We start from the raw sequence: 27,380 nt of genomic DNA, 5'->3' as shown, positions 1-27,380 counted from the left end.
TGTGTTTTTAAAATAGCAAATGTGCTATGCAAATTGGCAACTGCTATAAGATAAGCACAGGAAGTTATGCAATGGTTTTAAAAGTTAATGATTTATACAGTTTGCGCTAAATGGTACTTTTAGTCATACTGTGGCAGCCCCATTGATGTCACTAGGACTGCACAGATGTGACAGAAGAGTCTGTTCCCTCCCGCATTTTTCTCCAGCTAGACTAACACAAAGCTGGGGGAATCTGTTGCACCTGTAAGTAGCTGGATTTGCACCACAGATGTGCATTTCTAAAAGGTTCATACGTATTTGGGTTAAGTCTTTTGTAACAATAACCATCTTAGAAGTGGCGTGACGGAGACTCTTGCTTCGCAAAACTATCCACTTACCAAATGTAGCCAAAGCTGAAGCACAGCAGTGTGGTGCAACCCATGACATAAAGAGTGCTCTTTGGAAAATAGCCTTTGACCCCTCCTGTTTTCCCTGGAATAAAGGAGATGTTCAAGAGATTGGTACATGTAGTTCAAAGCAGTATCAATTAACTGCCAATCCAGTTCCTTTTGCCATGCTGTGTGGCAAGGCTAAAAACCTGGATAAAACCCATGGAGGGGAAAAAATTGGTTCACACTTCGTTAATTCCAGACTCCTTCCAAACACCCACAATATAAACCTCACAATAGCCCCATGAAATGGGTAGGTATTGTAATGGACTGGTTAGTGTGTGTGTTGCCACTGCCTTTTACTGAATGGAATCAGAACTCCTCCAGTTGTCATGGGCGCTATACTGCCACTAGGGAGAATTCTCCTTTGGGTTAAGCAGTTGGATAACATAACAATAACTTCATTAAACCTACGGACTTATGAACAATACACCAATTTCTACTATGCTCACATGCAACTAGATGGTGAAATGTATATATACTCGCTATAGGCCTGATCCCTCACTCATTGACATGAATGGCAAAACTACCATTGACTTCAGTGGTGTAGCATCTACCCCTACATACACACAACAATATATACACATTTCGCAGATTCTATTTTTATATACAACTCTTGTAATGGAAGATACTTGCCCAAGTTCATGCAGCAAATCTTTGACACATTTGTGAACAAAACCCTGACTCCCAGTTCAATGATTAGCTGTAAGATCTTCTTCACTTCCTCTAGGGTCTTATGCATAAGGAAATACAGAACACACAGGCCACAGACCATTAGGAGTGTGAGAAATTGGCCAGCCAAGTGGCTGATTATTCTGAGTGGTCATGAAAGTGGCTGTTGTGTTGGGCAACTCTAACAAATATAACAGATAACGAAAATCCAAGTAAGCCCATTTGTCATAAACAGATAGCTAAGGGTTAATGTCTCTTTCACCTGAAGCACCTGACCAGAGGACCAATCAGGAAACCGGATTTTTTCAACTTTGGGTGGAGGGAATTTTGTGTCTGAGGTCTTTGTTTTCTGTCTGCCTGCTTTTCTCTGAGCTTTGGAGAAGTAGTTTCTACTTTTTAGTCTTCTGTTTCTAAGTGCAAGGACAAAAAGATCAGATAGTAAGTTATATGGTTTCTTTTCTTTGGTATTTGCATAAATATTAGTGCTGGAGTGCTTTAATTTGTATTCTTTTTGAATAAGGCTGTTTATTCAATATTCTTTTAAGCAATTGACCCTGTATTTTGTCATCTTAATACAGAGAGACCATTTGTATGTATTTTTTCTTTCTTTTTTATATAAAGCTTTCTTTTAAGACCTGTTGGAGTTTTCTTTTCTGGGAAATTTCAGGAAAATTGAGTCTGTACTCACCAGGGAATTGGTGGGAGGAAGAAATCAGGGGGAAATCTGTGTGTGTTGAATTTGCTAGCCTGATTTTGCATTCCCTCTGGGGGAATAGGAAAGTGCTTTTGGTTTCCAGGACTGGGAACGGAGAGGGGGAGTCACTCTGTTTGGATTCACAGAGCTTGTGTCTGTGTATCTCTCCAGGAGCACCTGGAGGGGGGAAGGGAAAAAGGATAATTTCCCTTTGTTGTGAGACTCAAGGGATTTGGGTCTTGGGGTCCCCAGGGAAGGTTTTTTCAGGGGGACCAGAGTGCCCCAAAACACTCTAATTTTTTGGGTGGTAGCAGCAAGTACCAGGTCCAAGCTGGTAACTAAGCTTGGAGGTTTTCATGCTAACCCCCATATTTTGGACGCTAAGGTCCAAATCTGGGACTAAGGTTATGATACCATTACATAAAATTGCTTATAAAAGTGAACAAATGTTAAAAATAGAGTGAATTAGTCTAGACAAAAAGGATGGTTAAGATCATGACTGGAAGACAAAAGAGAATGGAACTGGAAAACTAATGGACCAAATGATCTGTTGGAAATTAGGCCTAATAGATGGACAAAATAACGAGGCAATAGGCAGTTCCACCTGCCACTCCCTTTTGGAGTTCTCAGAGAGGCTTTGGAGGGGAATCATGGTGTCAGGGTGCAGACAAGTGGATTGGTAGGAGCAGGCTTAATACTTTACTTTAAATGTTTCAGTTGTTTTTCTTCTTATCTTAATAAAAGGTTATAAAATGTTGCAATTTGGTTGTTGCCACAGGGCTAAGCAGGCTGAGGTCTCTGTACTCAAAAACTCTGAATCATGTTCAACTCTTTAGGGTTGTACGGTGATAAAATTAATGTTATTAGGTGGGTCACCCAAGAGTCTAGGTGAACATACATCCTCATAGCTGGTTAGCTTAGCAAACAAACAGTTTTCAAACTTGTTTTTTAAAAGAACAAATATTATCTTTAAAATCTTTGAACATGTTAAGCTTGTTTCTGCTAATGATGCAAAGCCAATTGTTAACACTCATGTTTAGAAAAAAATAAGAGTGCTTAACAATTGTTTTAAGATTTTATTTGAATTTTTTAACAAATGTTTTGTTTTGTTTCTTTTTCTTTTTCTGGAGGTTTGTAGTTTTTGTAATTGATAATAATGTTGGTTTTATGTAAAGGCATTTTAACGAAAAAACAAAAGTTGTAAAAATGAAGTGTTTTAAATTGTTGAAGGTTAAGCTGCTAAAGCAAATTGTTGCTAAAATATCATCGTGAGTTATTCCTTCTTAACAGAATGCCCGCTTGATTCACAGCTGTGACTGTGAATTAAGAGTCAATCCACCTGAAATAAAGGCTGATGTCAGCACCAAACTTCTTCTTGTAATTTTTGTGATTGTTTGGTTGTAGATGTTATTGTGCCTTGTTGTGTTTTGCATGTGCAACAGCACAGTGTAAGTGTTGTGGGGTCACCTCTCTGTGATAAGCTACAAGGTCACAATGGCCACATCTTCCCAAAAGCTGGTGGTAAAACAGGTCGGGCAAAGTCTGTTGCTGGACAAAAATGCCTGTGTACTTTTCCCCCACTTTGGGGTGTTAGTAAATGGTTCATGAATCCAAAAATAATCATCCCCCCAATCGTGTTGTTGCTTCTTTTTAAAAGACCGCAACATACTTTGGTAAAAATGCCAGAAGGGCTAAATAAAAAGAGGACGCATCCAACGAAGTGGGTATTCACCCATGAAAGCTCATACTCCAAAATGTCTGTTAGTTTATAAGGTGCCACAGGACTCTTTGCAGACTAACACAGCTACCTCTCCGATACATAAAAAGAGGAAAAGATGGTTCCCCCTTGTCCCTTTTAAAACAAACAAGCAAACAAAAAAAAGCCCATTCTGGACATACAGAGAAAATAGTGTTGGTGTCACCAGGTATAACCCTAGGTAACTCGGGAGGGTGGTAGACCACAAGTGTCAATGAAGACCTCCTGTTGTAGGCCTCAGTGAACCATTGTTCCTCCATGTTCAACACTTTGTGTAACCTAGTGTAACCTAATATGTTAAGAGCTGTAAAATGTACTGTCAGCAGTTAGTTTTCTGATTGTAACAGCCAGTTCCCTGCTGTCACACACTGGAGCTAAATTGAAGCAAGTTTCAAGGCCGCTTTTAGATACAGCATACGTGTCTCTGCAGCAGAAAGGGAGAGAGAGAAGGGGGAAGACAAAGTAGTATGTGAGAAGAAAATGCTGCAGCCGGACAGAAGAGGGTGGGGAAACGGAGGATTGCTAGTCAGCAAGAAAAGTTCTCATGGGATATAAAGGAACAGACTGCTTGTTTTAGGTGTGCTTGATTTGAGGCGTCAGTCTCCCTGCACTCAAATAAACTTGGTTTGCTTCTCCACCCTGGTGTGTTTATTGGCGCGGCAGACCAGGCGACGGACCCCCCCGCTGTTGCTTGGCCTCAGGCACTTTGTGCCGGAACCAGTTCTTGGCGCCCAACGGTGGGCTTGAGGCTAACATTAGCCTTACCCGGATCCCTCTTGGTGGTCGACAGATTGCGGCGACGACCGACGCCCAGCGCGCACCGGTGACTTCACCGGGGGCCTCAGCAGAGACACAGTGTGAGCGACCCCAGAGGGCACAACGGTGCAACGTGCTCAAGTAGTGGAGAAGCAGTTGTGGGCGACAGTGAGGAACCGGTCCCCTGGATAAGGTAGGAACAGTCCAGTAGTGTGGACTTAGGCCCGAGGCTGGCAACGCCCAGTCATTGTAATTCCCATTAGACGATAGCGCGTCATATAATGGGTCAAGGGCATGGTATGGGATGGCAGGTACAGTGTACTCCCTTAGAATGCATTCTGGTGAATTGGAAGGTGTTTGGCTTGGATCCAATGACTAAGAATAACTTTAAAAGGTTCTATACAGTTGACTGGCCTCAATACCAACTAGAGGGTCAGGAAAGGTGGCCACCGGAAGGATCACTTAATTACAATATGATCCTTCAGCTAATCCTGTTTTGTCAGCCAACAGGTAAATGGAATGAACATCTGTATGCGCAATTATTTATGGCTTTATGGCATAGGACTGATATTTTGCAACAGTGTAATTTGACTCCAACAGGTTCAGTAGTCACTAATGTTAGTCCCCAGAGCCCTCCTACAGTTGTAATGGCAGATTTGGTGTCCCCTTCGGCTTCCCCCCCACTATATAAAGAGCAGGTGCCCCAGGCCCCAGGGATTTCTCCCTCAGTGGGATTCTATCCATTGATCACATTTGGGAACAAAACCCTGACTCCCAGTTCAATGATTAGCTGTAAGATCTTCTTCACCTCCTCTAGGGTCTTATGCATAAGGAAATATGGAACACACAGGCCACAAACCATTAGGAGTGTGAGAAATTGGCCAGCCAAGTGGCTGATTATTCTGAGTGGTCATGAAAGTGGCTGTTGTGTTGGGCAACTCTAACAAATATAACAGATAACGAAAATCCAAGTAAGCCCATTACATAAAATTGCTTATAAAAGTGAACAAATGTTAAAAATAGAGTGAATTAGTCTAGACAAAAAGGATGGTTAAGATCATGACTGGAAGACAAAAGAGAATGGAACTGGAAAACTAATGGACCAAATGATCTGTTGGAAATTAGGCCTAATAGATGGACAAAATAACGAGGCTATAGGCAGTTCCACCTGCCACTCCCTTTCGGAGTTCTCAGAGAGGCTTTGGAGGGGAATCATGGTGTCAGGGTGCAGACAAGTGGATTGGTAGGAGCAGGCTTAATACTTTACTTTAAATGTTTCAGTTGTTTTTCTTCTTATCTTAATAAAAGGTTATAAAATGTTGCAATTTGGTTGTTGCCACAGGGCTAAGCAGGCTGAGGTCTCTGTACTCAAAAACTCTGAATCATGTTCAACTCTTTAGGGTTCAGGTTCAGTAGTCACTAATGTTAGTCCCCAGAGCCCTCCTACAGTTGTAATGGCAGATTTGGTGTCCCCTTCGGCTTCCCCCCCACCATATAAAGAGCAGGTGCCCCAGGCCCCAGGGATTTCTCCCTCAGTGGGATTCTATCCATTGATCACATTTGGGAACAAAACCCTGACTCCCAGTTCAATGATTAGCTGTAAGATTTCTCCCTCAGTGGGATTCTATCCATTGATCACCGAGACCTTAATAGCCCTCCCAGAAGAGGAAGGGCGCCTGGCCACTACTGTGCATGTTTACAGCCATGTCCCTTTTAACCCTGTGGAACTGGGAGCCTTTAAGGCACAGGCGGGGGAATTCTCAATGAATCCAAGCCGGTTTATCTCCGTTTTTGAGGGGTGTCTGGCTAGCCACAAGCCTGACTGGGATGATTGTCAGATCCTTATGAGGACCCTGTTGTCTGAGGTGGAGCGGAATCAGGTTGTGGCCAAGGCAAGGGAGCGCAGGCACATCGGATACATGATGTGAATCCAAATGCCCCTGAGCCCGCGCAGGTGGTTCCCCTGGCTGATCCCAGGTGGAATCCTAATAATGGGCTGCACCTCACCCTCCTCGCCTCCTACAAGGAGCTGCTTTTGTACGGACTCCGGCACTCGGCTGTCCGACACAACAATTGGGCAAAACCATATGAGATAATACAGGAGCCAAAGGAAAGTCCGGTTGCCTTTTTGCTGCGCATCTGAGACGCTATTTGGCAGAATACAAATGCAGACTCCGATAATGAGGCCACTGAGGCAGTTATAAAAGGTATCTTTACCAGTCGTGCAGGCCCTGATATTAAAAGGAAATTGCAGAAAAAGGAGGATTTAATGGGCATGACCGTGGCACAGATTCTGGAAACTGCAAATAAGGTTTATAGCCTGAAAGAGGGAGAAAAAGCAAGTGAAAATTTGGTAGCGGCAGTGCAAGCTGGCAGGGAAAGTCCCCAGGAAGGTGGAAGGGGCCGGGGAGTAAGGGGCCGTGGGCGTGGACGCCCTGGCCCTCAGGAGAAGCGCCTGGGTCACAACCAGGGTGCTATCTGCCAGCAGGAGGGACACTGGAAAAATGAATGCCCCCAAAGGGAGCGTACTCCTGTGATGACTGCGGAGGATCATAAATAAGGGTGTTAGGGGAGATGGACCATCCTGCCCCTGGAACCCCAACTAAAAATGTGGGTGGGAAATTCGGAAATAGACTTTTTAATAGACTCTGGAGCAACACGCACCGCTGTAAATCAACCCCTTCAGCTGCCTGTGGCAGACTCTCTCACTGTGGTGGTGCCACAGGAAAAGGAACCAAGTGTTCAGCGTATGCCCCAGCGGAATGTGCTTTGGGAAACAGAACTATATCTCACAAGCTGGTTTACCTTCCCGATTGCCCAACACCCCTGCTAGGACGGGACCTGCTTTGTCGCTTAGGTGCCACCCTGCATTTTACTCAAGATGAAATAACCCTCACCTTACCCCCCGAGAATGCATGGATCATGACCCTTGCAGCTGAACCCTCAGCTATGCAAGCCCCAGAGTGGAGCCAGTGGGAGGACCAGATATACCCCCTAGTCTGGGCATCAGGGGTCTGGGGAAAAGCCACACACCAAAGCCCTGTCAATGTGCAGCTTTTGCCAGGAAAAGGCCCGGTGCGAATCAAACAGTATCCAATCAAGAGGGAAGCCGGAGAGGGGCTACAGGGAACTATAGACATATTTCTACAATATGGTGTACTTCGAGAATGCCAGTCAGCTTGGAACACTCCTATCTTGCCTGTGCAAAAGCCTGATGGCACGTACCGGCTGGTGTAGGACCTCAGAGCAGTTAATGAACAAGTTAAAACTCTGCACCTCCTCGTCCCAATCCCATATACCTTGTTGGCCTCCGTAGGGGAACAGTATACCCATTTTTCGGTCCTGGATTTAAGACGCTTTCTTCACAGTTCCGGCTGACACACCATCTCAGGAGATTTTCTCCTTCGAATGGGAGGACAAAAGGAGGGTTAAGAAGCATCTTTGCTGGACAGTTTTGGCCCAGGGATTTAAAAACTCCCCCACCCTTTTTGGCCAGGCCCTGGCTAGGGACTTGGAGGAATGGGACAATGAGGACAAGGTCCTCCTCCTGCAATATGTAGATGACTTGTTAATTGCAACTTTGGGTTTATCCCTTTGCCTTAAAGCCACTGTGAGCCTCCTGAACTTTGTTGGTCTCCGAGGCTATCGGGTAGCACGGAGTAAGGCTCAAATCGCCCTCCCAGAAGTACAGTACTTAGGGTTTCACATAAGGCAAGGAGAACATCAGCTTTCAAATGAAAGAAAGGAAGCAATCTGTCAAGTTCCTATCCCAAGCAATCGTAAACGGCTCAGGGCGTTTCTTGGCATGGCAGGCTTTTGCAGAATATGGATCCCTGAATTTGGACTGTGGGCCAAACCATTGTACGAATGCGTTAAGGGAGCGGATCACGACCCTTTTCACTGGTCCCCAGAAGCTAACAAGGCATTTAAGGTTCTAAAAAGAAAGCTGATGGAAGCCCCAGCCCTGGGTCTGCTGGACCTCTCCAAGCCGTTTCAACTGTATGTACATGAGAGGAAAGGGGTGGCTCTGGGAGTGCTTACTCAGTTATTGGGCACTTGGAGATGTCCCATGGCTTATTTTTCCAAACAAATTGATCCAGTTGCCAAGGGGTGGCCAGTGTGTTTATGGGCAGTTGCTGCAACTGCCCTAGTACTTGAGGAAGCCGAGAAGTTAACTCCGTGAGGGGTTGTGCAAGTGTTTATTCCTCACATGGTTCAGGCCCTATTGGATGCTAAGGGTTTTCTTTGGCTCACCCAGGCTCGGGTGGCTCGGTATCAGGCTAAGCTTTTAGAGAACCCTGAAGGCACCCTGCAGACCTGCCCCTCCCTTAACCCAGCCACCCTTTTGCCAGAGACAGAGGAGCGGGAACACAACTGTCTAGATGTAATAGATGCCCAATACTCCAGCCGTCCAGACTTAAAGGACCAACCGCTTCTGAATGCAGAGTGAGAGTGGTACACGGATGGCAGTAGTGCTGTTGTAGATGGACAAAGGAGGGCAGGCTATGCTGTTGTGACCCTCCACGATACCGTGGAAGCCGAGGGTATACCTGCTGAGACATCTGCTCAGCTTGCTGAACTAGTAGCCCTGACCCGTGCGCTTGAACTGTCAAAAGGAAAACAAGTCAACATCTTTACTGACTCTAAATATGCTTTTGGAGTATTACATGCTCATGCTGGTTTGCGGAAGCAAAGAGGACTGCTAACAGCCCAAGGCTCTCCAGTTAAGCATGGGTCCCAGATCCTCTGGCTTCTAGAAGCCGTACAACTCCGCTTAGAGGTAGCAGTGGTGCACTGTAAGGCCCATCAAAGGGAAAATCAAGATGTGGCCCGGGGTAATGCTAGGGCAGACAGGGAAGCCAAGCGTGCTGCTACCTTGCAGCCACCGGAGGCAAAGACTGCCCATATGCATGCCCTCATCCCATCGGTGGGGGAGCTCCCAGCCCCTCAGTACTCTCCTGAAGAAAGAAACCTGGCTGACAGGCTTGGTCTCCAGGAAAAAGAGGGATGGCTCCAATCCCCAGAGGGAAGAATTCTATTACCTAAGAGCCTAATCCGGCCAGTGTTACAGCAATTACATCAAACCACTCATGCAGGCAGGGAGGCTGTTACCCAGCTTATGAGTAAATATTTTCTAACCTCTGGACTTGGACCCCTAGCATCCCAGGTACAAGCTGAATGTTTGGTCTGCCAAAAGAATAACCCACAACCAGGACTGTCAGTGACGCCAGCCACTCTGGAACCCACCCCAGGTCCGGGACTGGTGTGGCAAATAGATTTTACTGAGTTCCCCCAGACTCAAGGGTACAAATACCTTCTCGTCTTAGTGGATCGATTCAGTGGATGGCCTGAAGCCTTCCCATGTCGAAACAATACTGCCAGAACAGTGGACTTAAAATTTGTCAAGGAGATTATTCCTCGATTCGGACTCCCCCAGTGGATGGAATCTGACAATGGAACCCACTTCACATCAAAAATTGTTCAGAACATATTGGATGTCTTACAGATCCCTTGGAAGCTCCACACTCCATGGCGACTGCAGGCCAGTGGAGTAGTGGAACGCGTGAATCAGACACTCAATCGACATCTCTCGAAGGTCTGCCAGGAGGCCTTTCTTCGCTGGCCTGATGCTTTGCCCCTTGTTTTACTCCGTGTCCATGCTCTCCCCAAGGGCAGATTAGGGCTCAGTCCCTTTGAGATTATGTTTGGAAGGGCATGGCCTATGAATAGTACGCCGGTTCTGGCAAGGGAGTGGGAAATGGGGTGTGGTTTCTTGTCTCAGTACATGCGCTCTTTGTCTGCTGTTCTCTGTTCTCTTCTCAGGTACACCAAAGATTTGCAGCCTCTTTCGCTGGATGTCCCAGTCCATTCCTTGCAGCCCGGTGACTCCGTGCTTGTTCGTACCTGGAAGGACGAGCCTCTCCAAGAGAAATGGAAAGGACCTCACACCGTCCTGCTGGTTTCCCATATAGCAGCAAAGGTTGAGGGACACAAAAACTGATTTCATCACTCTCGTCTGAAAGTAGTGCCTGCTCCTGAACAGTGGACCGTCCAGCCTGCTGAGAAAACTTCCAGCGACGATTTGGGACGTAAGCTGTTATTGAAGTGACAATAGGGAGTGCTGGGAATGCCCTGTGATCCCTTTGAACTGCCACAGCGCACTCCCTGCGAACACACTGAACATTGGTTGTGTTTATTTCAGAGGACCAGCCTAACTGGTCGGCCTGGCTCCTTTTGTGGGGGTCTCTCACGTGCTTGGCGTTGGTATTCCTTGTTCTGTGGGCATTTGAGGCCTTAAGATTCTGAGGCCCTAAAGTAATCCGCCCAGTAGGGGTTCAGGTCCAGGGTTTGCCCTCCTGTTACTGTTTGCCATGATATTGCTGCTATTAACTCCTGTGTTCCCCCGAAAGCATGCAGAGTGGGAGGATAATAGTTTTTTGCATTTAACCCGTGCAGTTGCACAAGGTGTAAATCAGTCCTCATGCTGGGTCTGCATACACACTCCCACCCGTACCGATCAGGGCCTTCCGCTATGGGGTGTTCCCCTTCCGCTCAATGGCACACCTATAGATCAGCTTTTTCCTGATTGTAACTACAGCCCAGACCCCCCAGTTCAGACATGGTCCATCCATATGGTATCTCAGGGTCCCCATGCTGCTGGCGAGATAAGGGAGACAATACCATCTTTGTGGGCAATGCCACGGTGGAGTGCAATTACTCAGAACATGTTTACCTGAGCTCTTCCTCCACCTGGCCAGTCCCTACAGGATCTGGCTGGTATTGGCTTTGTAATCAGACGGCTTATAAAGCGCTTCCAGCTGACTGGTGGGGCTCTTGTGCCCTGGGGGCTGTGGTCCCTGCTGTCACAATACATCCAACATTGAACCAAGACGAGGTCCGTAATCATGTTTGGAGGAGCCGACGGAATGTTCCTGCTAATCCCCTGGCCAGTCAGCCTACAGGTTTTCACTCCTTTGTCTGCTAGTTTTTGCCTTGGTTGGGAGTAAATGAGTTAGAAAAAGCTATAGTGAATATTTCTGCTGCCTTGGAGATAATGGCAAATTCCACAGCAGATGCCTTATCAACTCTCCAGGGTGAAGTATTTCAATTGTCCCAGGCAGTTTTACAAAATCGTTTGGCCCTAGTTGGACTCCTGTACTGGTGTTATCAACGGTAATACGGTGAAAGGCGGTAGCCTGCTTTCTAATAGCATGTATAACAGTTTCCACCCGCTCCTGTTGGTTTATAAACACACAACAGCTGGAGTTAACTAAGGCACAAACTCCACCCTGATTAGCAAGGAGGTAATCTAGGGCCAAAAGATTTTGTAAAACTGCCTGGGACAATTGAAATACTTCACCCTGGAGAGTTGATAAGGCATCTGCTGTGGAATTTGTCATTATCTTCAAAGCAGCAGAAATATTCACTATAGCTTTTTCTAACTCATTTACTCCCAACCAAGGCAAAAACCAAAGGACAGAGTTGTTGGTGTCACCAGGTATAACCCTAGGTAACTCGGGAGGGTGGTAGACCACAAGTGTCAATGAAGACCTCCTGTTGTAGGCCTCAGTGAACCATTGTTCCTCCATGTTCAACACTTTGTGTAACCTAGTGTAACCTAATATGTTAAGAGCTGTAAAATGTACTGTCAGCAGTTAGTTTTCTGATTGTAACAGTCAGTTCCCTGCGGTCACACACTGGAGCTAAATTGAAGCAAGTTTCAAGGCCGCTGTTAGATACAGTATACATGTCTCTGCAGCAGAAAGGGCGAGTGGGAGGGGGAAGACAAAGAAGTGTGTGAGAAGAAAATGCTGCAGCCGGACAGAAGAGGGAGGGGAAACGGGGGATTGCTAGTCAGCAAGAAAAGTTCTTATGGGATATAAAGGAACAGACTGCTTGTTTTAGGTGTGCTTGATTTGAGGCGTCAGTCTCCCTGCACCGCTTTGAGATCTCAAATAAACTTGGTTTGCTTCTGCACCCTGGTGTGTTTATTGGCGCGGCACACCAGGCGACGGACCCCCCCGCTGTTGCTTGGCCTCAGGCACTTTGTGCCGGCAACAGGAGTAATAAGATCTGGCATGTTTCTAAACATTTAGAGAGCAGATTACAGCAGTTCTGTCTGTTTTATAAACCAATGTCTGATGTGAAGCAGAATTGGTTCATAAAAGAGGGATATTGTAAGAAATGGGGCCTGCTCCACTTGTGAGCTCAGCTGTTGGAAAGTGAGTGAAAATTCATCAAATGTCACAATCATCAATAGCAATGAATGTGGATAGAAAACTGGGAGTCAGACTGAATTAGTCTAAACCGAAAGGTCCAGTGCCAGCCAAGGGCTGTGTTGAGATCATGACTGGTAAACAAGGAAGAAGGAACCAGGAACTAATGAACCAAACAAAACCCCCAGGACAGCTGGAGTGAAAGGGACAAGCTTTGCCATCGTGGCTGCCACCCCCACTACTTCCTGGGGGGCCTGGTTCCACCGTGACACTGCTGAGCCTTTATCCTCCTGATTCTGTGAGTTGTCCTGACCAGACTGGGCCAGAAAGAGGGAACCATGTAACATCCCCACCTCCACTCCACTAGCTTCAGATAAATCGTGAACACCACCTGGAATGAGAGATGTGGGTTCCTGCTGTCACCTCTCCCGCCTGTGTCCTTTTCCTTCCACACCTTATTTTTTCCTCTTTCCTGCCTCTTTCTTTGCTTTTGTTTAATAAATGTGTAGCTGAGCCTGCCAAGACTGCATTATTTTTTTTTGCAACAATACTGTGAGCCTTTGGCCAGAAAGGCAGCTACAAGCAATGACTTAAACAGCCGATGATGCAAGTCTGACAGATCTCAGAGTAGCTGATGAGATAAGGATCTGTGCCAATGTTCTTTGGGCTGCAGATGAAAACCAACATGGAGACCTGTTTTCTGTTTAAAGAAACGGGATCAGATGTTAACAGTAATAGCAGCTCTAGCCCCTCTGAACTAACTTTTGCTCTTTTCTCCAAAAATGACAGTTATTACGATCATTAATATCATATAAAAGACTATCAAAGAGAAAGTTGGTTGTGATGGAGCTAAGCAGGCCAAGGTCTCTGTATTCAGAAACCCCAAATCATGTGCAACAATTTAGTGTCTGTATAGTGACAGGGTCCTATTAACACCTTTGGCTCTCTGGGCCTCTTTTATTCCTTTGAAATTAACACACCACAGCCAAGCCAATGGATAATGGGACTGCTCAAAAGCTAATGGGGCTCAGCACTCACCCTCAACCCATACAAGCCAGTTAAATGAGCAGCATTCGTTGGACAGGCCTGGATCCACCAACACTTCTGGTGGATCTAATGCTGCAACAGAAGAGAACCGCTGCTAGGAAACGCCCTTCTTTGGCTAGCTCCAATTTGCAACTAAAATCTGTTTAAGGTCACATCATATGCAGCTCTACAACTATCCCTGATACATGCCCCGTAAATATTGCCATGTGCCCAGAGTACTCCAAAAGGCAAAATAAACCATAGGCCAATGCTCTTTCAGCAACAACAATGGAAGCAGCTACCTGTTCCTCAACATTTTTAGAAGCTCGATTCAGATCACACAGTCTGACACTATAGATACATCTGGACAACGCTCTGTTCTTTTAGAGAAAGAAACCTGCTTGATATAAAAACTGAATTTCAAGGGGAGGTGTTTACTCTCTGATTAGCAGGTGCAAGACCCCACTCATCTACTAATGACTGCAGGATTTGGAGCCAGGACAGTACAGTAAAAAATTGGGGATTAAAAATAAAATAAAAAAGGCTTACAAGCATTCCACTTAATTTCTGCAAAGCATGTGATTTCAGGGAACAATCCCTGAGGGCAATTTTAAGGTAATCTCCATGAAATTCTCCATAGTAATTTAAGCCTTCAAAAGGAGGGTAAGAGAAACACGGAGAGAGTATTCTGTCTTACAAAAGATTCTGGACAGTGCAGATTTGGATCACATTCATTATCAAAAGATTGAAACGTTTTAGTGGTAGGGAATAGTTCTTAAACACAAATTGCTCTTTTTCATAAGACGCTCTTCTCCAGAAGGAACCCAGCTTCAGGAAAACCCGCTGGTTTCTGACATTTCCTTGAAGAAAGGGTCATGAAATCTGTAGTCTACAGAGGAAAGAAAGGGAGATATGGAAGGTCTAGAACCCCTCACTCACGGAAGTAGTCCTAATGAAAGCAGTTCCACTGACTTGACCAGGGCTGCTTACAAGCTGGATTGCACAATCAAGCTGGAGATTTAGACTGTCACTGCCATATAATTACATTCACAAATGGTGGATTTCTGCCACGTTCTAGATGAATGCAAAGAAAGCTTGAAATCCAGCTCAGAGCCTGGGACTTGTGTATTAGATTTCTCCCCAAAATTATTTGTAAATATACAGATGAACTCAGATAATGGAGAGAGCAAAATAAGAGTGCTTTTTACATCTGATAGAAAGCCAGTGCAGTATTTTATATAATATTCTTATTGACAATCTTCCATATTCCCCAAATAGATCAAAAAGTATGGGCCCCATCCTGCACTGACTGAAGTTCCATTGTCTTCAGTGGGTCAGGATTGAGTCCTATATTAACATATACATAAATACGTGCAGGTAAAATGCAGAGGAACAAATTCTCTCCCCCAGTACACTGGTGTGACTTTACTGAGGTTAACATGTAGGGCTGCATTCTACTTCAGTCAGTTATTGCTTTGCTGTAAAGGGGAAAAATTTGGCCTATAAGGAGAAAAAAAATAACCCTCAGTCTGCAATACATGAATAAACTACATCTCAAAAGTATTTGTTGATCCCATTCCTCTGTGGATAATAAAGAAAGTGGTTGAGAGCAAGGGGAATATGGGGAGAAGAAAGATGAGAGAGAGAGAGAAAATGGAGAACATTAAAAAAAATGAACATGGAGCTAAGACTTCCCTCTTTCTCAGATGTAAATTTGATTCAGTTTCTTCAAGACAATGGCACAAATATTGTTCTTGTATAAAATCCAACGAGGGCCCAATTCTGAGCTCAACTACCCCTGCGTAAATCAGATCTACGCGAGCCAGTGGAATTAATCCAGATTTATCTAAGTTAATAGCATATTAGTTTGTCTCAAGTATTTAATATCCACTACTTTTAAGTTCCTTCTTCACATTTGAAACACTCGGTCTGCCTGCAAACCCCACACCTGCTGTATTTTTTTTCAAAATCTAAACAAGATTAGACATGACACAGCTCATAGAACATCTTCAAGGAAAATGTACAGGTACCTTGGTCCTTGTCCATCGCGCACCCGATTGCTCCCACGGGAATGAGTGTGAGGAAGAAGGAATTGCGGAGATTGTCGGTGACAGCCGTGGACTGGAGCAGCCGTAAGAAGCTGGGAGCTGCAAGCTCTCTAGAGAGGGCAGGGGTAGCCCAAACCTCTTGTTTGATATCCCTGTGGATACTGATGGCTGGCACAGGAATTAGATGGGCAGTTTGCAAGCAGGGGCCAGCCCAGGAGAGTCCGCGTGCTCTGACTCAGGCCAGTCCTGCAATCCTCGCTCACGGAAACTCGCACCAGGTTCACGTAATCCCACTAAGGAGGAAGCTGCTCAGGATAGTAAACTTTGACACACCTATGGCCTAGACTCACCCTGACTGTGGAAGGCAAAGCACGTCATGACACGCTGGGAGCGAGGGTGTTTTCTCTGCTAGGTGAGCCTTACGGCTGCTCACAGCATTCATCACCCCAGGAGCTAACTGGCTGGGGACCTGGGTAAATGCCCTAGGCTGCAGAGCAGACTCCTTTTGGACCTTACGTGCCAGCAGCTGCGGTGGCAGTTTGCTCTCTGGCTCCTGCTGCTTCCTCAAGCCCCCGGTAGGAATCTGGCACAGATTCAGCTGGAGTGTGACATTTATGACTCCTTTTTGCCAAAGCACTTGCACAACCCAGGACAGGATCTGCCCTACTGATTTTAAATGACTGTGTCATATGCCTCAGGGAGCCACTTGGAGGCTTTGTCTGCCCTGGAAACATCTGGCTCCTAACTACTTGGTGCCCCTAATGTGCCTGCAACACACCATGCGTTCATGCACCAAATTGCTCCCAGGAGAACGTAGGTGACTGTGCCCTTTGGAGCAAACCTGCTCTGAGCAAGGCTAAGCCCCATGCCGCTCTGTCACAGGCACAGTGTCAATGTGGGCAGTGCTAAGATTATTTTTTTAATCGCTAGAGATGGCACTTTGAGTTAAAGGGATACTATCAGATCAAATTTTATTCCTCGAGTAAGTCATCTAGATTCAATGCCTCATACATGAGCAGCTCAAACTAAAATTGTGAAGGAGCAAGGGAGGACTGTTGGTTACTTCTAAAATGATATATTGGTACCTAGATGCCATGGTGATGGACACCTTAGAAATGCAGCTGAGCTTTTGTACTGACTTTTGTCCATTTCTAATTGGATGGGTTTGCAAGTTTTAGTTATTTTTTTTACATGGACCGAGAAGCTGCAATGGAGGACACTGGAACAGCCAAAAATCAGATGTTAAAGAACATTTTCTTGTATTAAAGTTTTGTAAAAGCTCCTGTTAAACACTTGGGAGTGTCAAAGTTAGACTTAGGACTCACAGTTTGTCAGACCTCTCTGGTTTGTTAGCACAGCACTCTGCTAATACACCCAGATAATGTGAGCACCATACAGGACACAAACTATCTTATTTATACAGATAAAAGAGCGGGAATTAGACAAAGGAACAAAGAAAGCAAAACAGTAAAATTCACCTGGGGCACAGCATGCATATCCTACTTCCTTACTAACTCTTATCGATCTATGGCTAATACTTCACCAATTGCCCTTCAACGGTGCAATTGTTCTATGTTAATGTCTGTATTCCTGATACCTGGATTGCAGCATTCCAGCAATTTTGCTTAAAGGTACAGACAGTGATAGAAAAGGCCTAAAAATCAACAGGCCCAGGCCTGTATCTTCCTCTCTTTCCCTGGCTTTAGCCCAAAGAGGGGCCTAGGGATTTGAATAACAAGCAAAACCTGGGAATCCAGGACAAGACATGTATCTAGTCTCATTTAACCATGTCAGCTATTTACTAATTAGTCCGCTTGGCACAAAAGTTTATGCAGCTGTTTTCTCATGTATCCTCAAAGATATGTAATACCAAAGGTCAAGGTATGTACCTTATACTCCCTTCAAAATGATAAATGTATCCGCAACAGATGTATCTTGTATCCCCTTCCCCAAAATAATCATGTATTCTGTGTGACCTGTTATCTATAGGTCAGTATAATGACGTTTACTAAAGTTGTTTGTTACTGATTATAAAAGGGACTCATGTCCCCCATGTAAGGTGTGCTCTTCTCTGGCATTAGTCGAGAAGAAACACCCGCTCAGCTGAACGAAAATAAAGGTGTGGTACCCGTCTTCTTGTTCTCCGTGCCTCCTTGGTGTAATTAGGTAAGCTCCAGGGGGAAACGGGCCCTGTTTGGCCAACAACTGGCGACTCCGCCGGGACTTCTCTCCCTGTAGAGGGCGCTGACCGGCGACCGAGGGCGATTCCGAGGAGTGGCCACCTCGAGCCACTGATTCGCTCGGGCCTCGGGTCGTTGTAATCGGTCGGGACGGCTGCGTCCTCTCTAAAGAGAACTCCTAACGACACGGAGACAAGACGGTGCCAGAAGGGGAAGGTCCAACAGCCGGACGCGGCCACTCCGGGTGGTAAGTGCGTTTTACCTCTTGGGTTTAAAGGATATAACGCCCCCGCAGTGTGATTGGACCTCATAGGTAACCCCGGTGTGGGAAGATATTGTGGTTGCTTGAAGGTTATGCTAAGCAAGCCAGGCAATTAATGAATAATACCACTAATTTCACGAGCCCGTGGGCTGTATTGGATAATTACTGGGATATAGAACAGCCTCAGGGCTTGCTTCTGTTTTTGGGGGGAGTCTTGCTTTTCTTCATATTGATGTTGTATTGGAGGCCAAAATTGTGATAACCAGGTCTAGGACTTAAACCGACTCCAGCCGCCCTGAGACTCCTGCGAGGGGAAACCCTGTGACCAGGATATCTTAATCGCAAGGGGGGTCGGTCGAACCCGTGACCAGGTTTAATTACACACAAGCATAATGGGGTCCGGACAAAGCATTTATGCTGGGACGCCCTTAGAATGTATGCTAAATAATTGGAAGGCGTTTAGACGTCAGGCTGATTATGGAATGCCATTATGTAAGGATGATTTGATAAAATTCTGTACTGTGGAATGGCCCTGAAGGGGGAGAGTGGGAAAGGGGGGGGCAACACGAAGGGACGAACAGGATTACAGGAGAAGGGAAGAGGCCCCCGTTTGGGACGAAATCAGTGTGCTATCTGTAAGGAAGAGGGACACTGGAAGAATGAATGCCCCCAGCGACATAACAGACGGGAGGGAAGCAGGAATAGGACCCCGCCTGTGCCCGTTTTCTATAACGAGGCACACGATGAGTCGGCTGTATAGGGAGGCCGAGGGACCCAGCGGCCCCTCCTAGCGGCGCAACCCGCTGGCCTGGATCCCACGGTGATAATTGAGGTAGGGGGCCGCCCAGTTGAAGCCCTGATCGATACAGGAGCTGCCCTTAGCTTGCTTCCCCTAGCTGAGGCTCCCCGGGGAGAGCTCAAGGGTGTGCTGTAGTCCAAGGGATAGAAGGACAAAGTATAAAATTGGAAAAATCTCTACCTCTTCTAGTAAAAGTAGGAGACTGCCATATATCCCACCAATTCGTTTGCAGCCCCTCCTGCCCCATTGCACTGCTAGGACGAGATCTACTTACTAAACTGCAAGCAGAAATCTCGTTCAACAATAATGGGACTCTGGAGGTTAGGCTCCCTAAACACCAAATTTCTAACTATCAAATGGCCCTGTTAAATGTTAAAAATCCTTCCCCAGCACAGCCAGAGAGTGAAAAGAACCAAATGCCAGGGGTTAATCCTGAGGTCTGGGCTGAGGAGGGAGGTTTTGCTCGGGCTCGAAATGCTTTGCCAGTACACATTTCCCTTAAGGAGGGAAGCTGTCCAGTCCGAATTCGACAATACCCCCTTAAGTTAACCATTCGGATCGGACTGAAGCCTTTGATTCAAAAGTTTTTGCAGTGTGGGTGGTTAAGGGAAGGCACTTCTCCATATAATACTCCAATAATGGGAGTGCCTAAGCCTAACGGACAATATCGATTAGTCCAGGACCTGAGGCAGGTTAATAAGTTGATAGAAGCCCCCTATCCAGTTGTCCCAAACCCCCATACTATTTTAAGCCAAGTCCCCAAGAGCCACGGGTGGTTCTCTGTAATAGATTTAAAAGATGCTTTCTTTTCCATACCTCTTGATCAGGAGTCTCAGAAACTGTTTGCCTTTGAATGGGAAGATCCAGATACCCATTACAAGGCTCAGTATCTTTGGACTGTTGTCCCCCAGGGACTGACTTGTGCCCCCGAGATTTTTGGCAGCCAACTAAAAAGAGACCTGGCTCCGTTCCTAGCTGCACATTTCTCATGTAACATAGTTCAGTACTGTGATGATTTACTCCTAAGTACTGAAACAGAGACTGCTTGTAAGGAATGTACAATAGAGCTCCTCAATTTTCTTGGAGCTCAGGGATATAAGGTTTCTAGAGAGAAAGCCCAATTGGTCAAACAACAGGTTACTTTTCTCGGATATCAGCTTCGTCAGGGACGTCGTAGCTTGGGTAAAGACAGAATCCAGGCGATACTTGAAAGCCCTCAACCCCGAAATCCCAGAGAGCTAAGGGCTTTCTTGGGACTGACCGGTTTTTGCCGGCTTTGGATCCCTGACTACGGCGGAAAGGCTAAACCACTATATGAGTCCCTCACTAAAGAGGGTCTGCTTAACTGGGAGTGGACTAAAGAAAAAGAAAAAGCATTTCAAGAGCTTAAAGAAGCCTTGGTTCAGCCTCCCGCACTGGCTCTCCCGGATCCCCGGAAGCCGTTCACTCTATACGTTCATGAGAGAAGGGGGGTGGCGTCCGGGGTTCTGTGCCAGAGGTCGGGACCGGCCTGGCAACCTGTGGGTTATTACTCCAAGGTATTGGACCCCGTCGCTAAGGGCTGGCCAGCTTGTCTCCGAGCTGTAGCTGCGACCGCTCTCCTTGTACAGGAGGCTGAAAAACTAACCCTGGGTGGGGATACTGAGGTTGTGGTACCCCATGGAATACCTCAGATATTGGGAACAGGAGCCGGGGAAAAACATTTAAACCCCAGCAGGCATACCAGATATGAGATAGGACTTTTGTTAGCTCCTAACCTAACTTTTAAAACAGTTAGTTCCCTCAATCCAGCTACTTTACTACCAAAGCCCCAAGTCCCTTATGGGGCTAGTCCCACCCATGATTGTATTGAAGTTTTACAACAAGAAACTAAACCTCGCTCTGATCTTTCAGATATACCCTGGCCCAACCCCGATGTTGAAATGTATGTAGATGGATCTAGTTATGTAGAGGACGGGAAGCGATTTACAGGAGCAGCCGTCATAGTTAAGGAGGGAGAAGTGTATAAGTTTCAGCTAAGCCCCAACCTATCTGCCCAGGCGGCGGAACTGGTGGCTCTTATTGAGGCGCTCCGAAGGGGAATTGGAAAGACTATTAATATATATACTGACAGTCGTTATGCATACATGGTGGTGCATGCCCATGGAACCTTATGGAAAGAAAGGGGTTTCATTACAGCCTCAGGCCAAAGAATAGCCCATGGGGCTCTTATTAAGACACTGCTTGAGGCCCTGATGCTTCCTCTCCGGGTCGCGGTAGTACACGTGCGTGCACATGGGAGGGCCCCCGAAACTGAACAGCGAAAATATAATCGATTCGCTGATCAAGCTGCAAAAGAAGCCGCACGAGAAGGGGCCATATGGCTCCTCTGGGTCCAGGATACAGAACCCAAAACCCCTGCTCCTCATTATACAGCGGAGGAAGTGTCCCACGCCCAGGCTGCAGGGGCCCAATTAACTCCCACTGGGTGGTGGAAGTTGCCAGGAGGGGAGATTTTTGTACCTAGACCAGTACTTCAGGAGATTCTCCTATCCCTACATAAGGAGGGACATTTGGGATCAGGAGCTATGGTTGATTTAATCACCCGATCTACTCGGGGATTAGGTGCGCATATGGAAGCCCAAAGAATTGTCAATAACTGTTCGCTCATCAGCCAGGCCGCTGTTAAGGTCCTTGGGAGCGACAAGTGGACGCATCATTCCCGAGTAAAGCGGTTCCTGAGCCCTGATTCAGAGAACAGCCAAGCTGAAGAGGACATCAGCCCTCTGTCCCCTCCGGCTCCGGAAGCACGGAGAGACACAGGCGAAGACTCTACCTGGGAGTACCAAGGATTGGAAGGACTAAAAGGACTGTTTAAAAGACAGAAACAATGAAACCATTCTTTGTATTTCTGGTCTGTATGTTTACTTATGCATATAATTGGGAAAATAGGTTTCTGCAACTAGGGGAACTAATAGCAGATTCTTTTAACCTTACTAATTGCTGGGTATGTGGCGGTCCAGGAGAATTAAATGAGTGGCCCTGGGTAGCTCAGCCGGTACAGCCTAAGTGGTGGCTAAGTAGTTTGAGCATAGTACATAAGGGAACGGGAAGGTGGACTGAAAACCAGGGCCCCTGGCGACTCTATTCTGCTGGAATCGGTGTCTTTTGCCTTAATCGAACAAGGCATGGGGGAAGATATATGGGGGAAAGCAAATGTGAATGGACCCTATCACTGGGTTTTGATTGCTGGGATCCCCACTGTCGCCCATATGACTGTTTAAAGTACCAAGGACGATGGAACCTTACCCATGTAAAGCTAACTAACAATAGCTGGGTAAAGTGTTCCTACTGGAATCACAGAGGTGATGGCTGTAAAGCAGTAGGATTAGATGGGTACTTCGATGCCCTCTTCCTAAGCTGCCAGCGAGACAACACCACTGACAAAAATCATGTGGTGCGGTGGTACCAATGGGCATGGCAACACCTTAATGGAACCCGAGTTACCCATTTTCGACAATTTTGGGCTAGTACCAATAACCCGAGATTTGGTTGTAACTGTGTATGGAAGGCAGGAGCTGGAGCATGGAAATGCAACTATTGTAACCCAAATGTAGACAACTTCCTAGGGGGACCTATAGAATCAGGCAACGCTCTCTATTACGAAGAGCCGGGCCCCGCTGATTCCCCTGAGACCTGGGATGGTCCCTTTGCTAACGGAACTTGGGCATTAAAAGGTCATTATTGGATCTGTGGCTCTTATGCTTATCGCAGATTGCCTCCAAACTGGTCGGGAATATGCTACATAGGATACATTAGGCCTTTGTTCTTTCTCTTACCTCAAGCCCAGGGAAACAAATTGGGAGTTAAGGTTTATGATGATATTGTACAAACCTGAAGGAACTGAGGCGCAAAGCCCATAAGCTCTTAAAATGTTTTTAAGGGGGGGGAAACTTGATAGAAAAGGCCTAAAAATCAACAGGCCCAGGCCTGTATCTTCCTCTCTTTCCCTGGCTTTAGCCCAAAGAGGGGCCTAGGGATTTGAATAACAAGCAAAACCTGGGAATCCAGGACAAGACATGTATCTAGTCTCATTTAACCATGTCAGCTATTTACTAATTAGTCCGCTTGGCACAAAAGTTTATGCAGCTGTTTTCTCATGTATCCTCAAAGATATGTAATACCAAAGGTCAAGGTATGTACCTTATACTCCCTTCAAAATGATAAATGTATCCGCAACAGATGTATCTTGTATCCCCTTCCCCAAAATAATCATGTATTCTGTGTGACCTGTTATCTATAGGTCAGTATAATGACGTTTACTAAAGTTGTTTGTTACTGATTATAAAAGGGACTCATGTCCCCCATGTAAGGTGTGCTCTTCTCTGGCATTAGTCGAGAAGAAACACCCGCTCAGCTGAACGAAAATAAAGGTGTGGTACCCGTCTTCTTGTTCTCCGTGCCTCCTTGGTGTAATTAGGTAAGCTCCAGGGGGAAACGGGCCCTGTTTGGCCAACAACAGCATTTCTTTAATCCTTTCTATTTTTACAATATAATTCATTCTACTTTCACAGGAGACATTATGAGAGAGCTAGCACCCCCCTCCCTCCTTCCTTCTAATTATCATCCTCCATCCCCTATTTAGAGTCAATGAAAATTGGACTGATGAATTGATGATCTCCTCTCCTTTGCCATCTACTGATTGGAACCCAACATGGTGTCCTCCTGGGAACCTCCCTGCCACATGCCCACTCTCACTCTTGGAACAAAACAAGTGACTGGCCCAGAGAATCCATCCCAGGCTTTCGAGGGATAGCTCAGTGGTTTGAGCACTAGCCTGTTAAACCCAGGGTTGTGAGTTCAGTCCTTGAGGGGGCCATTTGAGGATTAGTGCTGCTTTGAGCAGGGGGTTGGGCTAGATGATCTCTTGAGGTCCCTTCCAACCCTAATAATCTATGATTAGTATGACAGTGCATTCCAAGCTGGTGCTTGGGGCAGCAATCTGGAAGGGGTGGCAGTCCCTGTTGTTTTGCCCGCAAGCAGCGTGCCGAATTGCCACAGCAGACAGCGGGAGCAGTCTTTGTGCCCTTAGGGTGGCAGGCACGTTTCCGTGGTGGAGGCAATTCAGCGGCTGCTTCTATGTTTAGCTGTCCGTAGCAGCTTCAGCTAAACATAGAAGCTGCCGCCGAATTGCCACCGTTAAAAGACGCCTGCAGCCCTAAGGGCACACGGACTGCCCCAGCTGTCTGCGGCGGCAATTCGGCGTGCTGCTTGGGGCAGCGAAAACTGTAGCGCCTGCCCTGAGTCCAGGTTGTACATTCACTGGCAAAGACACAACTTGAGTGTATCAAGAAACTCAATTGTACCCTGGAGTGTGTGTGTGTATTTTATATACATCTTTATATCTTTCTATTAAGGTCACCAAGAAAACTTATATTTACTTAAATGGGAGCAGAATTGGGCAAGTCTTGTTTTTGCCTCTTCCGTAACTGATCTTCCCATTTTCAATTAGAACACCCACTACAAGGAAATAAATGGAATAGACTTTGTTGTGAGGGAGAAAATCTTCCAACATTTCTGTTCAAACCACTTCAATTCCCTTCTACAAGTGACATTGAGGAAAAAATTCTCTGTTGGTTACAACCTGCAAATCCAATTGCATAGATATCATGGGGATAGGTGCTATTGCTGGATATGAGTCAGCAGTGTGCCCTTGTTGCCAAGAAGGCTGACGGCATTTTGGGCTGTATAAGTAGGGGCATTGCCAGCAGATTGAGGGACGTAATCATTCCCCTCTATTCAACATTTGTGAGGCCTCATCTGGAGTATTGTGTCCAGTTTTGGGCCCCACACTACAAGAAGGATGTGGAAAAATAGGAAAGAGTCCAGCGGAGGGCAACAAAAACGATTAAGGGGCTGGAGCACATGACTTATGAGGAGAGGCTGAGGTAACTGAGATTGTTTAGTCTGCAGCAGAGAAGAATGAGGGGGGTTTTGATAGCTGCTTTCAACTATCTGAAAGGGGGTTACAAAGAGGATGGATCTAGACTGTTCTCAGTGGTACCTGATGACAGAACAAGGAGTAATGGTCTCAAGTTGCAGTGGGGGAGGTTTAGGTTGGATATTAGGAAAACCTTTTTCACTAAGAGGGTGGTGAAGCACTGGAATGGGTTACCTAGGGAGGTGGTGGAATCTCCTTCCTTAGAGGTTTTTAAGGTCAGGCTTGCCAAAGCCCTGTCTGGGATGATTTAGTTGGGAATTGGTCCTGCTTTGAGCAGGGAGTTGGACTAGATGACCTCCTAAGGTCCCTTCCAACTCTGATATTCTATGATTCTATTTGAAAACCCAAGACAACTGATGGAGCGTAAGTGGAAGCAGAATATGGCGCAGAAGAGGGCTCTGCCAGTCATCTTATTCCAACACATACTATGCTCCAGGTGAGACTCATTACATCCTCATTTGGTCTCTTTTCCTGACATTTGTTAAGCAGTCTTAACAGAGAGGCAACGTCTATCTTTTGAGGGCCCAAAGATTTATGAGCTACTAGGAGTTCTGCCAATAGCAGATGGAGTTGCTTTACATTGTGATACTTCTCCAGCCATCTCTCCCTGAGAAGCTAAGGTCTTTTAACCATAGTTCTGTGTCCTTCAGGGGAGAAAATTAATTGAAAATAGATTTGATAACCCTGAGCTTTCTTCATTAGAAATTAGATGAATACCTAAAGATTTGATATCATTCTAGCCCAGCTGGGATTGAAATGATGGATCCAGATAAAGTGTTGAGACACAAGATTATTTCTTTTTCAAGTGTATTTTGCAAGGCAGAGAGCACCACAGGTTTGGAAGCAGTTGAATGTTGAGATGCATTTCAAGTATCTTACAGATTGGGGGCAGCCCAACCCACTTCGAAAAATCAAATTGAACCAGAGAATTTTTTTTAGAAGAGCAAAAAATCCAGTTTTTTTTTTTTTAAATACACAGCCTCATAGAGATTTTGGCTCTGGTAACAAACAGAAATACCAAAATCTCTCGTACGTTTCCATATCAGTTCTGACCCAAATAAAACCCACTCACCTGGAGCCCTGGCGCGGCATGCGCAGCGTTCTGAGGGGTGAGGTTGTGTGCTCCTGCGGGATAGGGGGTGGGATCCCGGGGGGTGTGTGGCTAGGGGCAGGTGTCTCTGGAGGGGGGAAGTCAGGGAGTAGGGAGGGACTGAATGAGGCATGGGAGTTCTGGGGTTTCTGGGGGGCAGGGACTGGATAGGGGTCAGCACAGTCAGGGACAGGGAGAAAGGAGGGTCCTGGGGGGACAGTTAGGGTGGGGGGGGGTCTCTGGAGGGAGTGGTCGGGGGCAAGGACCTAGGGGGGTTGGATGAGTCGGAAGTTTGGGGTGGGGGGGCTGTCAGGAGGCAGGGCTGTGGAGAGGGGTTGCGGCAGGCTGGGAGCAGGGGGAGGGTTGTATGGGTTGGGAGTTCTGGGGGTCCTGTCAGGGGGCGGGGAGTGGTTGGATTGGGCATGGGAGTCCCAGGAGTCTGTCTGGGGGTGGGGGTGTGGATAAGGGTTGGGGCAGTCAAGAGACAGGTAGGGGGCAGGGTCCTAGGGGGGCAGTCAGGGGACAAGGAGCAGGGAGGCTTAGATAAGGGCAGGGGTCCCAGGAGGGGGTAGTCAGGGGACAAGGAGCGAGGGGGCTGCGGGTTCTGAGGGGGGCAGTCACCCAGTCCTCTCCCCTGAGCCCTGATCCCCCCCATACACACACCACGCCCTCTGCCCTGAGCCCCGCACACACCCCAGACCTCTGCCCTGGGCCCTGTACCTCCGTCATACACACCCAGACGTCTGCTTGACTTCTTCACACACTCCCACAACCCCAGCCCTGACTCTGGCACCCCCACACATACCCAGCCCCCCCTCTGCCCTGACACTTGCACCCTCCTCACATGCCCCCAGCCCTCTGCCCTGACTGTTGCACCCCGCCACATCCCCAGCTTCCCACACCCAATGCACCCCCCACATCCCCACCCTGACCACCAAATGGGAGCTCCTGCACCCCCACTCCCACATTCCCACCTGCACCCCTCGCATCATATGGGAGCTGCCCAGGTAAGTGCCCTACACCCAAACCTCCTGCCCCAACCCTGAGCCCCCTCCCTCATTTTAGCTCCTGGCCAGACCCTTCACACCCAGCCCTGTGCTCAGTGCACTCCCCTGCTTTGCTCAGTGCAGAGAGAGGAAGAGAATGGGCCAGAACCAGGGAGAAAGTAGGTACCCACTGTATGTGGGCAGGGCCGGGACCCCAGATGGGCAGTGGGCTGAGTGGATCTGGCAATCAGGATCCCAGCTGGCAGGAGCCAGCAGAAGGAACCCCTGAGCGGCAGTGGGCTGAGCCGCTCAGCCCACTGCCCGTCTGGGGTCCCAGCAGCCGGCCCCGCACAGCCTGCTGCTGGTCTGGGGTTCTGGCTGCTGGACCCTTGCCAACTGGGGTCCAGGCCACAGGCCCCTCTCAGTCCACTGCCACCCTAGGTGAACAGAACCCCAGACCAGCAGTGGGCCTAGCAGGCCGGCGGCA

At 47.0% G+C, this 27,380-nt stretch overlaps 1 protein-coding gene across 2 annotated transcripts in view; it reads right to left on the bottom strand.

Annotated features, from left to right (window-relative positions):
- The window catches only part of LOC127036159 (histo-blood group ABO system transferase 1-like), a 28,149-nt gene extending 12,466 nt beyond the window's left edge, over positions 1-15,683 (bottom strand). For both annotated transcript variants that reach the window (XM_050926794.1, XM_050926795.1), the window contains exons 1-2: positions 15,579-15,683; positions 378-471 (exon numbers count right to left, since the gene is read on the bottom strand). In XM_050926794.1, coding sequence (XP_050782751.1) covers positions 378-471; positions 15,579-15,594 — 110 coding nt within the window. In that variant the 5' untranslated portion in view covers positions 15,595-15,683. The remainder of the gene's footprint in view (positions 1-377; positions 472-15,578) is intronic.
- Positions 15,684-27,380: the final 11,697 nt, after the last annotated feature.

Source organism: Gopherus flavomarginatus, chromosome 17 (assembly GCF_025201925.1).
Source record: "Gopherus flavomarginatus isolate rGopFla2 chromosome 17, rGopFla2.mat.asm, whole genome shotgun sequence".
In the NCBI taxonomy this organism is placed as follows: Eukaryota; Metazoa; Chordata; order Testudines; family Testudinidae; genus Gopherus; species Gopherus flavomarginatus.
This window is presented reverse-complemented; position numbering and strand designations above follow the sequence as displayed.